This window comes from Physella acuta, unplaced genomic scaffold (genome assembly GCF_028476545.2).
Source record: "Physella acuta isolate Inbredline_101_S28 unplaced genomic scaffold, ASM2847654v3 ptg000353l, whole genome shotgun sequence".
NCBI classification, from domain to species: Eukaryota; Metazoa; Mollusca; class Gastropoda; family Physidae; genus Physella; species Physella acuta.
The window spans coordinates 1,233,733-1,250,165 of NW_026731872.1; the positions used below are offsets into that span (position 1 = coordinate 1,233,733).

At 38.5% G+C, this 16,433-nt stretch overlaps 1 protein-coding gene across 9 annotated transcripts in view; it reads left to right on the top strand.

Annotated features, from left to right (window-relative positions):
- Positions 1-3,008: 3,008 nt before the first annotated feature.
- LOC131941206 (leucine-rich repeat-containing protein 71) overlaps positions 3,009-16,433 on the top strand; it is a 42,114-nt gene continuing 28,689 nt past the window's right edge. For 6 of the 9 annotated variants that reach the window (XM_059300245.1, XM_059300246.1, XM_059300239.1 and 3 more), the window contains exons 1-9: positions 3,009-3,160; positions 6,156-6,248; positions 7,241-7,270; positions 10,330-10,542; positions 10,755-10,880; positions 12,893-12,968; positions 13,173-13,247; positions 13,688-13,756; positions 15,376-15,535. In XM_059300245.1, coding sequence (XP_059156228.1) covers positions 6,161-6,248; positions 7,241-7,270; positions 10,330-10,542; positions 10,755-10,880; positions 12,893-12,968; positions 13,173-13,247; positions 13,688-13,756; positions 15,376-15,535 — 837 coding nt within the window. In that variant the 5' untranslated portion in view covers positions 3,009-3,160; positions 6,156-6,160. The remainder of the gene's footprint in view (positions 3,161-6,155; positions 6,249-7,240; positions 7,271-10,329; positions 10,543-10,754; positions 10,881-12,892; positions 12,969-13,172; positions 13,248-13,687; positions 13,757-15,375; positions 15,536-16,433) is intronic. The other 3 variants (XM_059300247.1, XM_059300248.1, XM_059300241.1) reach the window with 3 other exon arrangements.

A 16,433-nucleotide genomic window follows, 5' to 3' on the forward strand; every position in this document is an offset into this window, starting at 1 on the left:
CCGCATGTTGCGGACTAGTTAGGTGAAGTATTTACATTGAGAATACTTGTTGGTAGTATTGTATACCTATTTAATGACACCTGTGTATTCAGATATGTAACATATTGTTTGTTTACATGTGCTTTATAGTTAAACGAGCTGACGTAGCATACGCCGCTATTTAGTTGTTTTATTTTCTATTTTTCAGTAATTCATAATTTGTGAATTCGACACTACCAGTGCTGCGACTGAAAATATTTTTCTTTAAAACACTATCAGTAGCTCGTGAAGGACGATTATCCTCACCCTCACTTTCTACTCTCCCCCCCCCCCCCTGAAAGCAGAACTTATTACCTCCCCTTAGTTTCAAATTGTTTAAAAACTAATTTATCTGCCCATAATAGCCGTCACCAATTCGACCCGGCTCTACAATTGAGTTAATCACAGTTCACCAAACTGGTGGGGGTGGTAGGGATATGCCTAAAGAGCAGGGGAGTAAGGGCGTGCGTTTACGTGGTGTCTCGCATGGTTCCATGAAGAGAATTCTATATATAGATGGCGTCACAGCAGCTTGCCGAGAAGACGGCTGATGGCGGAGCTACACGCACATGCGCAGCGGCCCGTGACGGTGGAGGTGTGTGCTCCAGCACACAGCAAACTGAACGAGTTCACCGGCCTTCCACCCACTAGTGGAGGGGAGGTGAGTTTTCTGGACTGGGAAAGCAAAGTTCAAGGTTTGCTGCGGAACACCAACGTTCCCAACTCGTTGCCACGCATCTTAGGCAGTCTGAGAGGGATTGGCTATGAGCAGTTAAAAACATGCTGTGAGTGCCGAGAAAGTGCTAAGCATATTGCAATGTACTTATGGCGAAATCCAGTGTGCCGACGACAGGTATCTGCAGTTCAGCCGACTCACTCCACATCCAAGAGAGTCAGCGTCGGAATTTCTCTGCCGACTGTGGTCAGAGATGACGAGGCTGAACCAGCAGCGTATCTTTACTGAGGCCGATGCCCAGAAGAAGGTGTATCACACTTTCTGCAAGGGGGTTTCACCTCTTCTGGCGCTCGAACTTCGTGGCACATTTGGTTTCGCAGGGGAAGCCAGTCCGAAGTTGGAGGACGTCCTGAAAGCTGTTAAAAGGCTGGACGGGACAACTGAGTCCCCAGTCGTAGCCACAGCAGCAGCTAACAGGACTATCCAGGTCGACGCAGTAACGGCAGCTGTTCGCCAAGAGACGACGCCGCTGATGCTCACGGAGGAACAACTCGACCGTCTGGCGGAGAAGGTGGCAGCCACATCCACAGGAGCCTGCTAGGGCGCGGATCCTTGGAGCACTTTGTTTGCGACTGTCCGAGGAAAGTTGGCAGGCGACGGGGTCATCAGCAGGTAAGCTCAAGTCCATCGGCGTCTCACGAGCGGATGCTGATACTAGTGATACGTGGTCTACCTAGATATTTGCCAGATGTGTTATTGGGGATAAAATTTTACTTTCTTGTAAATAGAATTATTGAGGAGGTATTATAGTCATGTACGAAATCGAAAAAGAGAAATTTAAACAAAATTTTGTCTGTATGTAGATCTACGTCTGGATAACTTGAGTGCAGTTGACAAATTTCTAAGTATTTGTACTTTTCTGTCTTTTATACTACTTTAGGGCCTCTTGAAATTTATATGATTTAATATTTAATAATTAAAATATCTGTACTAAAGAGGCATAACATGTTTCATAACTAGAATAATAATGAAAATATTAAGATAAAAATGTGATTAATAAATAAAGGGAATTAACCAAGGCTAGCTAATAATGCAAAAAACCATTAACTTGGTTATTTCCCTTAAGCCATACACATTATGCACTGAAGTAGTTCAAATTGGTCAACGAAGGGTGTTTTAGTTACTTTTACCTCTTGTGGATGGGGGGGGGGGGGGGGGACCGCACCGGGTGATACCATTTAGGAGGGTGACACCAAGATACAAAAAATATGGAAGATAATGCTTTTGCTAGTTTAAGTGAAAATTGATTAACAGTTAAAAAGTATTTTAAGTACAAATTGACGATCCCGACATGTTTTTTTTTTTGGGGGGGGGGGGGGGGGGGGGGGGGGTTGACACCATGACTTAAACATGCTAACTATAGAGAAAGCACAATGCTATATCCAGCTATATCAATAACCGACTATGGATAAACATCTTTACTATTAACTTTGCATACCCTAAAACCCATGGGGGGGGGGGGGGGACACCAACTTGAATATTTTTAAAACTTTTAAGTCAGTCAATGACCGGTGTGGGTGTGACAACATAAAGTGCCGCGACCTAGCGACGCCCCTGGCTGAATGTCTAGGGGGTTTGTTGGTGTAGTGACAAAGGTAGATCGAGAAAATAAGGTCACTCGTCTAAAATACATCATTGGTATCACAAAATTGGTTATCACGAGTTTTCTTGAATTGTAGCATCGCGCGCGACAGGTAGGGGCCTACGCAAGTTATATATATATATATATATATATATATATATATATATATATATATATATATATATATGCCATGTATTGCGCATAAAAACGTTAAAAATTAAGATTATATTAAGTATAAATGAAGAATGTAAAGCCCTGTAGTACTAGCCAGACAAGTCCGTTATGAGCTTTGTGAACCTAAATTACTAATCTGCTAGTCTTTACTTGGTATTCGTATTAAGTGAAAATATCTCCCTGTTTTAATGTTGTATGTGTGTGTTTTTCTATAAATATGTTCCACTTGAGTGTTTAAGGCATTTGACTCATTTTGAGTAATTTAGTCTGCCCAAAAAACGCTACGGCGCGTCGCTAAGATGAATATGAGGGCTTACTCATTAAAAATATCATTGCGCTAACTAAAAAAAAAAATAATCAATTGGCCTATTAAGTTGCTTAATTTTAATTCTTTACAGACAAAATTTTATAATTCTATTACTATTCAATATATTTCATAATGCTTTAATAAGAAGTTTTACAGTTTGATGTTTTTAATGTACGAACTATTTTATTTTGGTTTAGACAGATTATAGTAGTTATTAGGTTGTCGACAACTTTGTTTACAAATGGCGTACTGTTGGTGATAGCTGCTTGGCGATATTAGTTTATTACGCCTACTAATCCGTATCTTTAGGCGAACTGTGTTAAACCTTAACCTATTTATCTAGGTAGCTTTTATATTAATTTTGGGTAAAACTCTATTTTAGCGTATTTTATTCCCCGCTTCACGTTCACCTCCAGTTGAGCGTATTTTAACACGTTTTTAACACGTTTTTCTTAACTCAGCTTTGCGTTTGTGGATTTGTTTGTTTGTTGTTAAAATTGACATCGAAAATTAGCCCACTTCTGATTGCTCTAGAGATCTGAAATTTGGCATACACGCTACTTTCGCCTAACAATTTCAGATGCAATCATAAAAACTAGCAATTAGAGACCGTAATTAGCTTAATTTAATTACGCCCCAAGGACGATAAAATTGAGGACATGATTTCTAAAGATACCGACAAGACTGTAGGCTTATTGACACAGTTACTTCGGCCCCATTCGATGTGAGCGCGCTGGCCGTGATCGTATAGTGGTTAGTACTTCGCGTTGTGGCCGCGACAACCCAGGTTCGAATCCTGGACGCTCAAGATTTTTTTAGTCCGTGTATTTATAAACACTTAGAAAAGTCATACTTAATCAAGTCATTAGATAAAGTAGAAAATAAACTATATAAAAAACTTTTTTAAAAACCACGTTTTTCATGTGTAGCAACGGACTAAAAAGGAGAAAATAAAATACTTAAAAAAAACTTTTTTAAAAAACCACGTTTTTCTTGTGGACTAAAAAGTAGAAAATAACTATTTACATACATTTGATGACAAAAAACGTGGGTCGGGCAGATGGGTCGGGAAATTTGATGGTGAACGTACCCACGTTTTTTGTCATCAAATGTATGTAAATAGTTATTTTCTACTTTTTAGTCCACAAGAAAAACGTGGTTTTTTAAAAAAGTTTTTTTTAAGTATTTTATTTTCTTCTTAACTCAGCTTCGCGTTTGTTTGTTTGTTTGTTGTTAAAATTGACATCGAAAATTAGCCCACTTCTGATTGCTCTAGAGACCTGAAATTTGGCATGCATGCTACTTTCGCCTAACAATTTCAGATGCAATCATAAAAACTAGCAATTAGTGACCGTAATTAGCTTAATTTAATTACGCCCCAAGGACCATAAAATTGAGGACATGATTTCTAAAGATACCGACAAGACTTGAGGCCTATTGACACAGTTACTTCGGCCCCAATCGATGTGAGCGCGCTGGCCGTGATCGTATAGTGGTTAGTACTTCGCGTTGTGGCCGCGACAACCCAGGTTCGAATCCTGGTCGCTCAAGATTTTTAGTCCGTGTATTTATAAACACTTTTTTAAAAACCACGTTTTTCATGTGTAGCAACGGACTAAAAAGGAGAAAATAAAATACTTAAAAAAAACTTTTTAAAAAACCACGTTTTTTATGTGTAGCAACGGACTAAAAAGGAGAACGGACACGGTAACACATTGTTAACGGTGACACGGTTGGTACGCTGGGCATGCTAAAATACACATTAACACGTTTTTCCTTAACTCAGCTTCGCGTTTATTTGTTTGTTTATGGGAGATTTGATCACGTGATTCGTGAGTAGATCTCCACGCCAGCAACGTAAATTACACCCTTTCTCTGTTTAAAGCGTATCGGTCGCTCAAGATTTTTTTAGTCCGTGTATTTAAAAACACTTAGTCAAGTCATACTTAATCAAGTGATTAGATAAAGTAGAAAATAAACTATATAAAAAACTTTTTAAAAACCACGTTTTTCATGTGTAGCAACGGACTAAAAAGGAGAAAATAAAATACTTAAAAAAAACTTTTTAAAAAAACACGTTTTTCTTGTGGACTAAAAAGTAGAAAATAAATTTTTCTTTTGTGCTTCCTCGAGCTGTGCAGATTCTTGTGATGACTGACAAAAAACGTGGGTCGGGCAGATGGGTCGGGAAATTTGATGGTGAACGTACCCACGTTTTTTTGTCAGTCATCACAAGAATCTGCACAGCTCGAGGAAGCACAAAAGAAAAATTTATTTTCTACTTTTTAGTCCACAAGAAAAACGTGGTTTTTTAAAAAGTTTTTTTTAAGTATTTTATTATTATAATATAAATATAATATTAATAAACACAATGTGACAATTGAGGCACACAAATATTAGGAAAACACTTGGCCCATTTATTTATGTTTTTTGTTTTAGTTATTGATAATTTACTTTTGTTAAAACTTATGAAAAATCCAAATTTGAAACATTAAATGTGCACTATTTACTGTATCTCACACGCATGAAACTTTTATGAACTTAAAAAAGTTACTTAAGTGACTCAAAAACTGATGTAACCATAATTTCAAATAGCTATGATGTATGATGATAATTAAAGTGAATGTGAACTCATGGTGAACCATTGATTGTGTATGGATTTTTTGCCCGCTGATGTGAAAACGCGAGCCGGTGATCACACGCTATTTAATTGGAACTGTAGGCCTAATGCTTATTTATTATTTATGGTTTTTACCTGTTCTAATTAAAATACAATCATTAAAAAAATAAGTAGATATAGATCTAGTGTTTTCCTAACGTCTTTGTGTGTTTTGGCTGTGTTTATAATAAAATACACTCAACCGGAGAATAAAATATGCTAAAATGGAGTTTTACCCTAGCTCATTAATAACAATACAAAATAATGCAATAGTCAATAGTTATATTACTGAACTGATCATATTCATATGTCAGACTGTCATATGACATGTATAGAGTTTAGTATTATAGATCTATCTAGATCTTACATTGTAACCATATTATCTTAAGAATTTTGTTGACAACTATTTGTGAACAATTGATTTCATTTGTAACCCTCCAGGTCTCTGAACCTTAAAGCAGTACTACCTTAATATTTAATATAGTATCAACTATACAATAAATAACTTTCTATTCAATGTTATTATTACCAAAAATAAATTCCTAGTCATCACTTTTATAACTGGCAAATCATTTTTAATGCATTGGGCTTTTTTTTTCATACATTAAAAGTTAGGTCAATTCTTCTAAAACTCTTTACTGATACACAAAAGATAAAATGAATTTCTCATCTAAAACAGTTAAAATGGGTAAAAAGGTGGAAAAGAATTTGTCTAAAGACCGGCACCTATCATCAGCACACCACGAAGACGAGAGTTTGACTAAAACACCAGGTAACTTGTTGTTGAACCAACTTTATGTTTTGGGTTGGTTGAAAGATTTGGGTTGCTTGAAAGATTTGGGTTGGTTGAAAGATTTGGGTTGCTTGAAAGATTTGGGTTGCTTGAAAGATTTGGGTTGGTTGAAAGATTTGGGTTGGTTGAAAGATTTGGGTTGGTTGAGAGATTTGGGTTGGTTGAGAGATTTGGGTTGGTTGAGAGATTTGGGTTGCTTGAGAGATTTGGGTTGGTTGAAAGATTTGGGTTGGTTGAAAAATTTGGGTTGGTTGAAAAATTTGGGTTGGTTGAAAAATTTGGGTTGGTTGAAAAATTTGGGTTGGTTGAAAAATTTGGGTTGGTTGAAAGATTTGGGTTGGTTGAAAGATTTGGGTTGGTTGAAAGATTTGGGTTGGTTGAAAGATTTGGGTTGGTTGAGAGATTTGGGTTGGTTGAAAGATTTGGGTTGGTTGAAAGATTTGGGTTGGTTGAGAGATTTGGGTTGGTTGAGAGATTTGGGTTGGTTGAAAGATTTGGGTTGCTTGAAAGATTTGGGTTGGTTGAAAGATTTGGGTTGGTTGAAAGATTTGGGTTGGTTGAGAGATTTGGGTTGGTTGAAAGATTTGGGTTGGTTGAGAGATTTGGGTTGGTTGAGAGATTTGGGTTGGTTGAGAGATTTGGGTTGGTTGAAAGATTTGGGTTGGTTGAAAGATTTGGGTTGGTTGAAAGATTTGGGTTGGTTGAAAGATTTGGGTTGCTTGAAAGATTTGGGTTGCTTGAAAGATTTGGGCTTATCTTGTGAATAATATGTCATTGAGAACTTTGCACTTATATTTGTTGTTAGTAATTGACAAGATAGAACAGACTGCAGGCTCTGACATAGGCCTCAATATAAATTCTGTTAGCTTCTTTCTTTTTCTGCAACTTTTAGCAAAGATATCCCCTGGGAACTGAATATTTTCAAAAACTAGTTTATTCCAATAATAAAATGTTTTGATGCTAAATTTTAGAGATATTGCATGATGCTGACAGCTCAGAGCGTAAGTCATGGTGTTGTATGCTGTTTTTTTTTCTCCTGGTATTTAAGAGTTATCTTTCCATGTGTTTGTTTAGCATGTTGTATTTGAGTTTTCCTCTTTTTACTAGCTTGTATTCTGAAGAAAGTCATTTTAGTCAGTTTTTCAACCAATCAAATGTATAGGCATTTTTCAGTGTATGTTAATATGAAAATAAATGTCACACAAAAAGCCAGAGCTACACATCAACCCTCAACCAAAATGTTTTTTTTTTTAAAAATCAATTTTGGCTAAGTAGGGTGCTGACCCTACTATAATATTTGACATACTTTCCATTTAAATTTTGAAGGGAGGCCAATCTTAATCTTTATGTAAAATTACGCCAAATATTATCTTAAATGAAAGTTTATCCTAATTAAATCTATTCTAGTACTACAAAACAGATTTATATGAAATATTTAAGGCCTTAAATAGTTGAGTCAAATAAATACAGTTATTCTGACTTGTTTTTTGTTTTTAACTAATTGATATTTATTTGAAAAAACCTCTCAGACAAACCTTGGTTTTAAACTTCTAGATTCTAGTTTCTCCTAAATAAAATCATTAGATTCTCAAATTAGATCTGTCAATTTAATGCTATTGAAAATTGTTAATAGTGTTGGAACCTAATAAAAATAACTAGCAGACATTATAAAAGCTACCTACAGCCAAAATTTAGCTTACAATGCAATCAACTTTTTAATCAACTTTTTAATCAGCAACATAGCCTAGATTCCATGGAAGCCATGTTGTAAAAATAGTGTTCTCAAGTTGAACAATTAAAAGTGTGTTTTTACAGATAAATATGACATTCATTCAATTTAGATCTTTTGAAAAAAAAAACCTTTTTCTCTCCATAAATACATACATTTTATAGTTGAACACATATTTTGGATGCTCTGATGAAGCAATATGGACAAATTCATATCCAGACTTGTCAACATAGTTGAGTTTTAGAAGTTTAAAGATACTGTCGGGGGGGGGGGGGGGGGCAGAGCAGCAGTGTTTTTTCCACTTTTTTCTCAGGGGGGGGGGGGGGGGGGGCACTTGAAATTTTTGGGGGCAGACACTGTTAAAAGTATATATTTTCTATATAGGCCCCACTAAAGAGATGCCTGGAAGAAACACTGGGGAAGAGTTGCTCCCCCTACAACCATCTAAAGGACAATGGCACCTTTTTCTGAGATTAATTAAATAAAATACAAAACAACCTTGGCAACACAAAATTTAATTAAAAAAGCAAACACATTACTAAAAATATGAATTTAAAACAGTCATGTAACGTAGCCTAAATACCACACTTTAAATGCCTAGGCCTATACTTCTTGGCTTACTTCTCTGATCCTAGATGCTTGACAGGCACAAGCGAGGTGCTTTATATCAATCCACGTCAGCACCTGTACATCTGCTGTTTGTCACCATGACAACCCACGTCAGCACCTGTACACCTGCTGTTTGTCTCCTTCTGGTTACTTAAAATATCACAGCTCACAATTTGGCAATCTTGGCACAACCCACTACATGTTTTAATAGATTCATTTTTATTGTTCCCTTTTTACCCTAAGGCTTTGCAAATGTTTTTGGTATTGGCATAGACTATAGAATAATATCCACACAGTGTTGTAAATGTATTGGCATAGACTATAGAATAATATCCACACAGTGTTGTAAATGTATTGGCATAGACTATAGAATAATATCCACACAGTGTTGTAAATGTATTGGCATAGAGTATAGAATAATATCCACACAGTGTTGTAAATGTATTGGCATAGAGTATAGAATAATATCCACACAGTGTTGTAAATGTATGAGCATAGAGTATAGAATAATATCCACACAGTGTTGTAAATGTATTGGCATAGAGTATAGAATAATATCCACACAGTGTTGTAAATGTATTGGCATAGAGTATAGAATAATATCCACACAGTGTTGTAAATGTATTGGCATAGAGTATAGAATAATATCCACACAGTGTTGTAAATGTATTGGCATAGAGTATAGAATAATATCCACACAGTGTTGTAAATGTATTGGCATAGAGTATAGAATAATATCCACACAGTGTTGTAAATGTATTGGCATAGAGTATAGAATAATATCCACACAGTGTTGTAAATGTATTGGCATAGAGTATAGAATAATATCCACACAGTGTTGTAAATGTATTGGCATAGAGTATAGAATAATATCCACACAGTGTTGTAAATGTATTGGCATAGAGTATAGAATAATATCCACACAGTGTTGTAAATGTATTGGCATAGAGTATAGAATAATATCCACACAGTGTTGTAAATGTATTGGCATAGAGTATAGAATAATATCCACACAGTGTTGTAAATGTATTGGCATAGAGTATAGAATAATATCCACACAGTGTTGTAAATGTATTGGCATAGAGTATAGAATAATATCCACACAGTGTTGTAAATGTATTGGCATAGAGTATAGAATAATATCCACAGTGTTGTAAATGTATTGGCATAGAGTATAGAATAATATCCACACAGTGTTGTAAATGTATTGGCATAGAGTATAGAATAATATCCACACAGTGTTGTAAATGTATTGGCATAGAGTATAGAATAATATCCACACACACAGTGTTGTAAATGTATTGGCATAGAGTATAGAATAATATCCACACAGTGTTGTAAATGTATTGGCATAGAGTATAGAATAATATCCACACAGTGTTGTAAATGTATTGGCATAGAGTATAGAATAATATCCACACAGTGTTGTAAATGTATTGGCATAGAGTATAGAATAATATCCACACACACAGTGTTGTAAATGTATTGGCATAGACTATAGAATAATATCCACACAGTGTTGTAAATGTATTGGCATAGACTATAGAATAATATCCACACACACAGTGTTGATTTGTCTAGAATGTTGCTGAGCTCAGTTTTTCTGTTTTCTAAATGTAAACTTTGCTATAGATCTTCAAGTTACATATAATGAACCTGTCCAGGCAGGTAGACAAGAAGAAAAATATTTTGCTGAGAATTTTTTATTTGAAATCTCTACAGAGCCATACAAATGTGTCGGGAATTTTTTAGTTGACTTTACAGAACTGTGCAAGCAAAACTCTATGGCTGTCATCCCAAGCGTGACTGTCCGCCCCAAACCTCCTGCAGGTCAGTCAGGTTCTGTTGAGTTGAAATCTTCAAAAAAAGAGGATAAAAAACAGGTGATTCAAGTTCATGACCCTGAGCCAGACACAGAGCACCCAGAAGATGGAGGTCTGTTCCCATTGGTTTACTCTCTGAGTCATAACATTTTACACCATAAATACTGAACTCTTCATTTTTAAAGTTGCAAATTTTGTTCTTCTTTTGAGCATTAGTATATTAATTTTAATTCTATACTTGAAAAACAAATCACTGAATAAAGTTTAGAGTTAATACCTGTAGTTGTTTATATTTAGAATCTCCGTGCACATTTTGATCTTCAGAAGTGGGAGAGTGGCTTCCTAAAACCTATACAACTAAACCAAAGTCTGAATATTTCAAGCCCTCAGTGCAGGTGGAGTTGGATGTAGCTGAGAGATGGGACACAGTCACTGAGGTGCATGTGCGAGGTGAGGGCTGCTCAGTTTGGCTACTTCAGATTTACTACAACACTACTTTAGATTTACTACTGTGTGTGGGGATGTTGGGTTGTGTGTAGGGGGGGGGGGAATGTTGGGTTGTGTGTGGGGGGGGGGGAAATGTTGGGTTGTGTGTGTGTGTGGGGGGGGGGGAAATGTTCGGTTGTGTGTGGGGGGAATATTGGGTTGTATGTGTGGGGAATATTGGGTTGTATGTGTGGGGGGGGGGGGGGAAATTGGGATGTGTGGGGGTATGGTGGGTTGTGTGTGAGATGTTGGGTTGTATGTCAGATGTTGTATGTCAGATGTTGTATGTCAGATGTTGTATGTCAGATGTTGTATGTCAGATGTTGGGTTGTATGTCAGATGTTGGGTTGTATGTCAGATGTTGGGTTGTATGTCAGATGCTGGGTTGTATGTCAGATGCTGGGTTGTATGTCAGATGCTGGGTTGTATGTCAAATGTTGTATGTCAGATGTTGGGTTGTATGTCAGATGTTGGGTTGTATGTCAGATGTTGGGTTGTATGTCAGATGTTGGGTTGTATGTCAGATGCTGGGTTGTATGTCAGATGCTGGGTTGTATGTCAGATGCTGGGTTGTATGTCAGATGTTGTATGTCAGATGTTGTATGTCAGATGTTGGGTTGTATGTCAGATGTTGGGTTGTATGTCAGATGTTGGGTTGTATGTCAGATGTTGTATGTCAGATGTTGGGTTGTATGTCAGATGTTGGGTTGTATGTCAGATGTTGTATGTCAGATGTTGGGTTGTATGTCAGATGTTGTATGTCAGATGTTGGGTTGTATGTCAGATGTTGGGTTGTATGTCAGATGTTGGGTTGTATGTCAGATGTTGGGTTGTATGTCAGATGTTGTATGTCAGATGTTGTATGTCAGATGTTGTATGTCAGATGTTGGGTTGTATGTCAGATGTTGGGTTGTATGTCAGATGTTGTATGTCAGATGTTGTATGTCAGATGTTGGGTTGTATGTCAGATGTTGGGTTGTATGTCAGATGTTGGGTTGTATGTCAGATGTTGTATGTCAGATGTTGTATGTCAGATGTTGTATGTCAGATGTTGGGTTGTATGTCAGATGTTGGGTTGTATGTCAGATGCTGGGTTGTATGTCAGATGCTGGGTTGTATGTCAGATGCTGGGTTGTATGTCAGATGCTGGGTTGTATGTCAAATGTTGTATGTCAAATGTTGTATGTCAAATGTTGTATGTCAGATGTTGGGTTGTATGTCAGATGTTGGGTTGTATGTCAGATGTTGTATGTCAGATGTTGTATGTCAGATGTTGTATGTCAGATGTTGGGTTGTATGTCAGATGTTGGGTTGTATGTCAGATGCTGGGTTGTATGTCAGATGCTGGGTTGTATGTCAGATGCTGGGTTGTATGTCAGATGCTGGGTTGTATGTCAAATGTTGTATGTCAAATGTTGTATGTCAGATGTTGTATGTCAGATGTTGTATGTCAGATGTTGTATGTCAGATGTTGTATGTCAGATGTTGTATGTCAGATGTTGTATGTCAGATGTTGTATGTCAGATGTTGTATGTCAGATGTTGTATGTCAGATGTTGTATGTCAGATGTTGTATGTCAGATGTTGTATGTCAGATGTTGTATGTCAGATGTTGTATGTCAGATGTTGTATGTCAGATGTTGTATGTCAGATGTTGTATGTCAGATGTTGTATGTCAGATGTTGTATGTCAGATGTTGTATGTCAGATGTTGTATGTCAGATGTTGTATGTCAGATGTTGTATGTCAGATGTTGTATGTCAGATGTTGTATGTCAGATGTTGTATGTCAGATGTTGTATGTCAGATGTTGTATGTCAGATGTATGTCAGATGTATGTCAGATGTATGTCAGATGTATGTCAGATGTATGTCAGATGTATGTCAGATGTATGTCAGATGTATGTCAGATGTTGGGTTGTATGTCAGATGTTGGGTTGTATGTCAGATGTTGGGTTGTATGACTATTTTGTTTTTAAGGCTGGAAGATCGACACGTCTATGATGGAAACATTTCGTCAGTGCTGGACCCTACTGGAGCGCCTGCATACAATCAAGTCAGTCTCTTACACGTTGGCTTCTTCTCATGTACAAAAATAACTTCTCAATACCCCAGGGTCAGGGTTTTGGTTAGGGTTTTGGTTAGGGTTAGGGTTTTGGTCAGGGTCAGGGTTTGGGTCAGGGTTTTGGTCAGGTTCAGGGTTTTGGTCAGGGTCAGGGTTAGGCTTGTATTGAAATGTTGAGAACCTTTTTCCCACCAGCTTGTGGAACACTGGGCTGACTGAAGCTTCACTAGTCTCACTGGCCGCCTTTCTGCCTCTGTGTCTTCACCTCAGGTGGGTCAACTTACAGAAATGTCAAACACATTCTTGCATGAGCTAAGTTTAACTTTGTTTAACTCACAGAAATGTCAAACACATTCTTGCATGAGCTAAGTTTAACTTTGTTTAACTCACAGAAATGTCAAACACATTCTTGCATGAGCTAAGTTTAACTTTGTTTAACTCACAGAAATGTCAAACACATTCTTGCATGAGCTAAGTTTAACTTTGTTTAACTCACAGAAATGTCAAACACATTCTTGCATGAGCTAAGTTTAACTTTGTTTAACTCACAGAAATGTCAAACACATTCTTGCATGAGCTAAGTTTAACTTTGTTTAACTCACAGAAATGTCAAACACATTCTTGCATGAGCTAAGTTTAACTTTGTTTAACTCACAGAAATGTCAAACACATTCTTGCATGAGCTAAGTTTAACTTTGTTTAACTCACAGAAATGTCATCTTAGATGGAAACAATGTCAAGGGAGAGAACTGGTCCGAGCTGATTGGTGCAGATAGCTTGTGAGTGGTTGTGTGGACCTTGTGTGATTGTGTGGACCTTGTGAGTGCTAGTGTGAGTGATTGTGTGGACATTGTGTGTGGTTGTGTGGACCTTGTGTGTGGTTGTGTGGACCTTGTGAGTGATTGTGTGGACCTTGTGAGTGATTGTGTGGACCTTGTGAGTGCTAGTGTGAGTGATTGTGTGGACATTGTGTGTGGTTGTGTGGACCTTGTGTGTGGTTGTGTTGACCTTGTGAGTGGTTGTGTGGACATTGTGAGTGATTGTGTGGACCTTGTGTGTGATTGTGTGGACCTTGTGAGTGATTGTGTGGACCTTGTGAGTGCTAGTGTGAGTGATTGTGTGGACATTGTGTGTGGTTGTGTGGACCTTGTGTGTGGTTGTGTTGACCTTGTGTGTGGTTGTGTGGACCTTGTGAGTGGTTGTGTGGACATTGTGAGTGATTGTGTGGACCTTGTGTGTGATTGTGTGGACCTTGTGAGTGATTGTGTGGACCTTGTGAGTGCTAGTGTTAGTGATTGTGTGGACATTGTGAGTGGTTGTGTGGACCTTGTGAGTGATTGTGTGGACCTTGTGAGTGATTGTGTGGACCTTGTGTGTGGTTGTGTGGACCTTGTGTGTGATTGTGTGGACCTTGTGTGTGGTTGTGTGGACCTTGTGAGTGATTGTGTGGACATTGTGAGTGATTGTGTTGACCTTGTGTGTGGTTGTGTGGACCTTGTGAGTGGTTGTGTGGACATTGTGAGTGATTGTGTGGACCTTGTGAGTGATTGTGTGGATCTTGTGAGTGATTGTGTGGACCTTGTGTGTGATTGTGTGGACCTTGTGAGTGATTGTGTGGACATTGTGAGTGATTGTGTGGACCTTGTGAGTGATTGTGTGGACCTTGTGTGTGGTTGTGTGGACCTTGTGGTTGTGTGGACCTTGTGTGTGGTTGTGTGGACCTTGTGTGTGCTAGTGTGTGTGGTTGTGTGTGCTAGTGTGTGGTTGTGTGTGCTAGTGTGTGTGGTTGTGTGTGCTAGTGTGTGTGGCTGTGTGTATTAGTGTGTGGTTGTGTGTATTAGTGTGTGGTTGTGTGTGCTAGTGTGTGTGGTTGTGTGTGCTAGTGTGTGTGGTTGTGTGTGCTAGTGTGTGTGGTTGTGTGTGCTAGTGTGTGGTTGTGTGTGCTAGTGTGTGGTTGTGTGTACTAGTGTGTGGTTGTGTGTATTAGTGTGTGGTTGTGTGTGCTAGTGTGTGTGGTTGTGTGTGCTAGTGTGTGGTTGTGTGTGTGGTTGTGTGTGCTAGTGTGTGTGGTTGTGTGTGCTAGTGTGTGGTTGTGTGTGCTAGTGTGTGTGGTTGTGTGTGCTAGTGTGTGTGGTGGTGTGTATTAGTGTGTGTGGTTGTGTGTGGTTGTGTGTATTAGTGTGTGTGGTTGTGTGTATTAGTGTGTGTGGTTGTGTGTATTAGTGTGTGTGGTTGTGTGTGCTAGTGTGTGTGGTTGTGTGTGCTAGTGTGTGGTTGTGTGTGCTAGTGTGTGTGGTTGTGTGGGCTAGTGTGTGTGGTTGTGTGTGCTAGTGTGTGTGGTTGTGTGTGCCAGTGTGTGTGGCTGTGTACCATTAATTTGTCTGTTGGTGTCCCCCAGGATCCAGATGTTGTCGCTGCGCCACTGCGGCATCACAGACACCGGTGCTTGTGGCATCGGCCGGGTGCTGGGGAACATGAAAGCACCCAACACCAAATTAATTTCACTCAACTTGTCTGGGAACCTGATAGGAGATGTCGGGGCAGAGAGCTTGGCATGGGTAAGACAGACAGACTGAGAGACAGACAAACTTGGCATGGGTAAGACAGACAGACTGAGAGACAGACAAACTTGGCATGGGTAAGACAGACAGACTGAGAGACAGACAAACTTGGCATGGGTAAGACAGACAGACTGAGAGACAGACAAACTTGGCATGGGTAAGACAGACAGACTGAGAGACAGACAAACTTGGCATGGGTAAGACAGACAGACTGAGAGACAGACAAACTTGGCATGGGTAAGACAGACAGACTGAGAGACAGACAAACTTGGCATGGGTAAGACAGACAGACTGAGAGACAGACAAACTTGGCATGGGTAAGACAGACAGACTGAGAGACAGACAAACTTGGCATGGGTAAGACAGACAGACTGAGAGACAGACAAACTTGGCATGGGTAAGACAGACTGAGAGACAGACAAACTTGGCTTGGGTAAGACAGACTGAGAGACAGACAAACTTGGCATGGGTGAGACAGACAGACTGAGAGACAAACTGGCACACTTTACACTTTTGTCTGTGTGTGGAGTTCTTTTCCCTTGACGAGCTGATCTCAATGTGTCCCAAATGTCACCTAAATAAAACAATGTGTCCCAAATGTCACCTAAATAAAACGTGTTCCAAATGTCACCTAAATAAAACTGTTCCAAATGTCACCTAAATAAAACTATGTGTTCCAAATGTCACCTAAATAAAACAGTGTCCCAAATGTCACCTAAATAAAACAATGTGTTCCAAATGTCACCTAAATAAAACAATGTGTTCCAAATGTCACCTAAATAAAACAATGTTCCAAATGTCACCTAAATAAAACAGTGTTCCAAATGTCACCTAAATAAAACAATGTGTCCCAAATGTCACCTAAATAAAACAATGTGTTCCAAATGTCTCCTAA